Source organism: Eptatretus burgeri, chromosome 10 (assembly GCF_056783735.1).
Source record: "Eptatretus burgeri isolate ZD-2024b chromosome 10, Ebu_testis_v1, whole genome shotgun sequence".
NCBI classification, from domain to species: Eukaryota; Metazoa; Chordata; class Myxini; order Myxiniformes; family Myxinidae; genus Eptatretus; species Eptatretus burgeri.
The window spans coordinates 40,597,174-40,602,173 of NC_140970.1; the positions used below are offsets into that span (position 1 = coordinate 40,597,174).

The following is a 5,000-nucleotide window of genomic DNA, read 5'->3' on the forward strand; positions in this document are numbered from 1 at the left end:
AACCAGCTTCATTGAGCTGGTTTCATTGAGTGCAACGGAAATAACTTAATTCAGTGCAACGAAAATAATTAACCAGTGGGATCGACGCGAAGGCAGCCATGCCTGGGTTGTCCTTGGGGAACCTCTGGAGTTACGAAGGCAAAATAAATTAAATTAAAGATCTAATTAAAAGAAAGAATGGACGATTAACATACCGGTAGGATTAGGATAAGTGAAGCAATGGATGAGGGTGAGTAAAGTAAAGCAACTTTAAAAAATTCCCACTTAATTTGTTTTTCTATCAGGAGTGCATTTCCCCTTTAATACATCTTAAAAATAAATGGGATTTTGCAATAACATTTAAATAGATATTTTCCAGGAACACATCTGAGATGTAAATACTTGGAAGTGTGTGTGTGTGTGTGTGTGTGTGTGTGTGTGTGTGTGTGTGTGTGTGTGTGTGTGTGTGTGTGTGTTGTATAACATAACATTATCTTTGACTCCCCCTCCCCCCCTTCCTCGCTCCCCCTCATTGCTTCCCTACCCCTCCTCGCTCCCTCCTCACTCTCTCCCCACCCCCTCTCTTCCCCATCTTCCTCGCTCCCACCCCCCCCCCTTCCCAGAGTGTATAGCGACTTTTGGTGAGGCGTATAACAACACTCCCACCTCGTGTTCCCCCTCCTTCCTCTTCTCTCCCTCTCTCCTCTCTCTACCTCCTTCCCTCCTCTTCCCTCCCCTCCCTCCCTCTTGTGGCCTCCCCCACTCTAACCCACTCCCCACTTAATATTTCTGTCAGCGAAGTGACGGGTTGTATTTGTTCGTTATTTAATAAAGGGTCCAGAGAAGAATTGGGGAACTATCAACCTGTTAGCTTGACTTCAGTTGTGGGGAAGGTATTGGAGACATAAATTAAGGAAGGTGTTGGAGACATAAATCTAGTTTTTCAGAAGGCTTTTGAAAAGGCAGCATATAAAAGGTTGTTAACCAAATTGTGAGGGCTTGCGGAGTGACCGGTCACCTGGCTAACTGTATTGGAAACTGTCTTAGTTATCGGAAACAAAGGGTAGCTGTGAGTGTGAAGATGTTTTTCTGGGTGCATGGAAGTAGTGGGGTACTTCAGGGATCAGTAGTGGGACCATTAATATTCATAATTTGCATCAATATCTGGATAGTCGGTTGAAGAGTCTGCATTCTAAATTTGCAGATGACACAAAGCTTGGAGGTAAAATAGATAGCAGACAGTGGGGTGGGTGGGGGAGGGGGAGGGGGGGGGTTGGGGGTGATCAGATTCAGGAAAGTCTCGATACTTTAATATGTTAGGCAAATGATTGGCAGGTGCAGTTTAACATAAAGAAGTGTAAGGTGTTGTGGATGGGAAAGAACAATGAAAATTGAGACTCTGATGCAAGGGGCAATGTTGAAGCATGTCACACAGGAGAAGGATCTGAGGGTGGTGATAGATATGGGAGTAAGCAGGTAGCACAGTGCCAGGAAGCTACAGGTAAAAACAAATAGGAAATAAAGTACTTCATATGATAATTGATCTGCCGTGAAGCTGATAATTGAAAACAAGCTGATGTTTTGGGAGTTACCCTTTGTCTGAGCAAAAGACAAAGGAAACGGGGTGGTGGGTGGTAAAGGAGAGGAGAGGAGATTGGGACCATACTCTGAGCAGAGCGTTGGTGCTGCTTAAGCAGTCTCCTTGGCTATTGGGCACAATCCTGGACGGGTCGCCACTCTGACACAGTATACCAACATGCTGGCACTCATTTTGTGGACCTCGGAAGGATGACAGGCCGAGTTGACCCCACCTGGTATTAATTCAGCAACCAGCAGGATTTGAACTCAGGAATCTAGCATCCAAAGCCCACCATCCTAACCACTAAGTCAACACCAGGTATGGTGATAAAAGAAGGAAGAAAGAACCTTATTTTACTACCCTCTCCCACATTTCCTTTATCTTTTGCTCCGACGAAGAGTAAGGCCCGAATCATCAGTTTGTTTTTTTTATTCCCGGCAGATGAATTTTTATTTTATTTGCTATTTATTTTGTCTTATTTTTTCTCCCCACGCAGATTGCTAATTTTGTGCTGAAATGAGCGATTACATTCATTTTTTTCAGCTCTAGGTAGAGCAAACAGGGTTTGAGCTTGTATTTGTCGGGGGATTAATTATAAATAAAAAAGTAGTGTCAACACTGCATCGGAATTTAGCGAGGTCTCAGCTGGAATAATGTGTCCAGTTTTGGTCACCTTCTCTGAGAACGGATATAGCTGCCATATAGAAGGTTCAACGGTGGGCTACTAGATTGATTCCGGGCCGAGCGAGACTTAGAATAGCTGAAGGAGACAGGACTTTATACATAAGAAAGGAGGTGATTATGAGGGGATCGGATGGAGATGTTTAAGATAATGCAGGGTAGAGACAAAATAACTGCAAAAGAGTATTTCAGCAGAATAGACAGTGATAGGACCAGGGGCCACAGCCTGAAAGTAAAGAGGAGAGTTAAGATGGTTGTAAGGCATGGGACTTTTACTCAGAGAGTAGTTGATGCACATAATGGCCTGGAAAGGTAGTGGCAGCAGAAACAGTAGATAAGTTTAAGTTTAAATTAGATAGGTTCCTGTAAGCATTATAAGTAGAGGGGTATAGGTGTATTGGCAGGATTTGTAAGTTGCTTGTGTGTGGATGGGTGATAGTACTTGGTGTTGATGTAGCACAGGCATTATGAGGACAATGGCCACCTGTTCCTTGTTATTCCCCGTGATTCTTCATTATCAAGAAAAGGAATATTTGTGGGTCAGTATCCAAGTGTCATTATCCAAAGTGTAGGTCAGTATCCAAAGTGTAGGTACCTGCAACATGAGAGAGGATGCAAAATATTTTGGGGGTGCTTTCCTCTTCTTAGACATGTTTTTGATGTTAAGGATCTTCATGTAATGCCACATCAATAAGGGAAGCATCTTGAGATGGGTGAAAATACCGAGATAAGTTTGAAAAGAGAAATTCTAAACTAATAACTAGGTTTTTGAAAGTTACAAGTTCATTAATCACTCCCCAATTTCTTTATCTTTCCTTCCCCCAGGAGGACCCCAAGTGGGAGTTCCCTCGTAAGAATCTGGTGCTGGGGAAGACACTGGGAGAAGGAGAGTTTGGAAAAGTGGTTAAAGCCACGGCATTTTGCCTTAAGGGCAAGGCTGGATACACTACTGTGGCTGTGAAAATGCTGAAAGGTTCATCATGATCCCATCATTCATCTTCTTCTTTTAACCTCTTAAATGCTTACTTTCCTGGGTACTTAAACATGTGTCGTGTTGTTATATTGTTGCTTTAGTCCTGCCATGGGCCATTGTTCTAGAATAGGTGAGGGGTTGTCAGAGCCGCAAGTCGGTGGTTATACTTTGGAGAGCTCATTACGACTGGAATTTGGAATTTGCTCAGTGTACCAGCAACAAATGCCTATTTTTTTTGACAAAAACACCATTGGATCTTCCAATCGGTGCTGCACGATGGATCCCCAGCTTTATATCTCATTCCAAAAGACAGCACACTTTTTGATGAAAAACAATTCCTGTGAATCACCAGTCCAACAATTTACAGTCAGGTCAGGAATCAAACTCAAACTAGACAGCTGAACGGCAAGTGTGCTTCCCTCTGCACTCTGCTGTCAAAGACGGACCTGATTTACTGGGACATTTGTCAGTATGGTTTTATCGTGTTGAAATTTGAATCTGTTTCAATGATCTGAAAATTCATGAAAGCCAATATTTGATAAAATTAATCTATTTATGTTTAAATTTAATTTTATGTTATGCATACAACTTTGAGGCTGATGGAAGAGTGAGGCGACAGAGACAAGAATGCAATGTACTGAGGAGACAGCAGGGCAGTTGGACAATACATGGACACAACAGAAAATAAGCAGATAGAATATTAGTACAAATTGGTATATCATGGAAAGTAAATTTAACAATTATTCTTTTTCATACATATGGCAGCTTGGCTGCCGGATAGCTATCATTTTAGTGGGGTGCAACTCTGCCACTGATGCTGTGCCCCGCTACCAGTATCACTGGTACTCATTTTGCTGACCTTGGAAGGATGACAGGCTGAGTCAACCACACCTGGTGTTAATTCAGTGGCCATCGGGGCTCGCATTCCTTAACCACTAAGCCAACACCAGGCTTTTAACGTAATTTAATAAGTTAACTTAATCTTTCATGAGATCACGGCCATGCCTCTGGACATATCTCATGCTTTTGATACAGTCTGGCATCCGCCTTGCTCAGCATACTGTCTGCCAATGGAATCCAAGGCCAACTCCACACATGGCTTACTGACGTCCTCTAATCTCATAGCTAATGCGTGGCACTCAACGGAATCCTTTCACCTAGAGTCCCTTTATAGAGAGAGTAGCAACATAGAGGGTCCAGAAAAATCTAGTCACGTGATTGCGTGGAGCCATTTTGAGTCTATCGCGGACAGGATCGGACGCATGTCGGTCAGCGTTTTAACATCCCCGCTGTACGCAGCGTTCTCATTCGTGTTTTGCATCGATTTTACGACAAAATGACAGGTTGTTGCGCCTTTAGGTGCACAGATAGAACGGAGAAGGGATTCAAGATGTATAGATGTCCATCAGATGCTAAAAGATGGAAAATCTTGGAGAACAGAGTCAGTCGTGTTGGATGGAAAGCAACTTCTTCGTCAGTTCTCTGCCAGGTCAGTGTGATGGTGTTAATGGTCCCACATGCGTATATTTGTGTGCTGCGAGTGAGACTGGCCTTTGCTTTGGCTTTCCAGGCTTGTTATCCATTGCTCGTGGATTAATTAGCACTTGAAGGGGAAGGCATCTTTATTTAAAATTAAGTTTGAGTTAGAGTCTTCGAGCTAGATCAATTAATATAGGGTCTTGATCATGTCTCCAAAGTCAGACTCAGAGTCAGACTCAAAGTCAAAGTGAAACTAAAGTCAAAACAAAGACGAATGAAAGGAGAACGGGCTAAAACGGCCCACTCTTC

General features: G+C 43.0%; 1 protein-coding gene across 3 annotated transcripts in view; it reads left to right on the top strand.

Annotated features, from left to right (window-relative positions):
* The window catches only part of RET (ret proto-oncogene), a 158,608-nt gene that overhangs the window by 116,653 nt on the left and 36,955 nt on the right, over window positions 1-5,000 (top strand). For all 3 annotated transcript variants that reach the window (XM_085897973.1, XM_085897971.1, XM_085897972.1), the window contains one exon: window positions 3,065-3,212. In XM_085897973.1, the coding sequence (XP_085754099.1) occupies window positions 3,065-3,212 (148 nt within the window). The remainder of the gene's footprint in view (window positions 1-3,064; window positions 3,213-5,000) is intronic.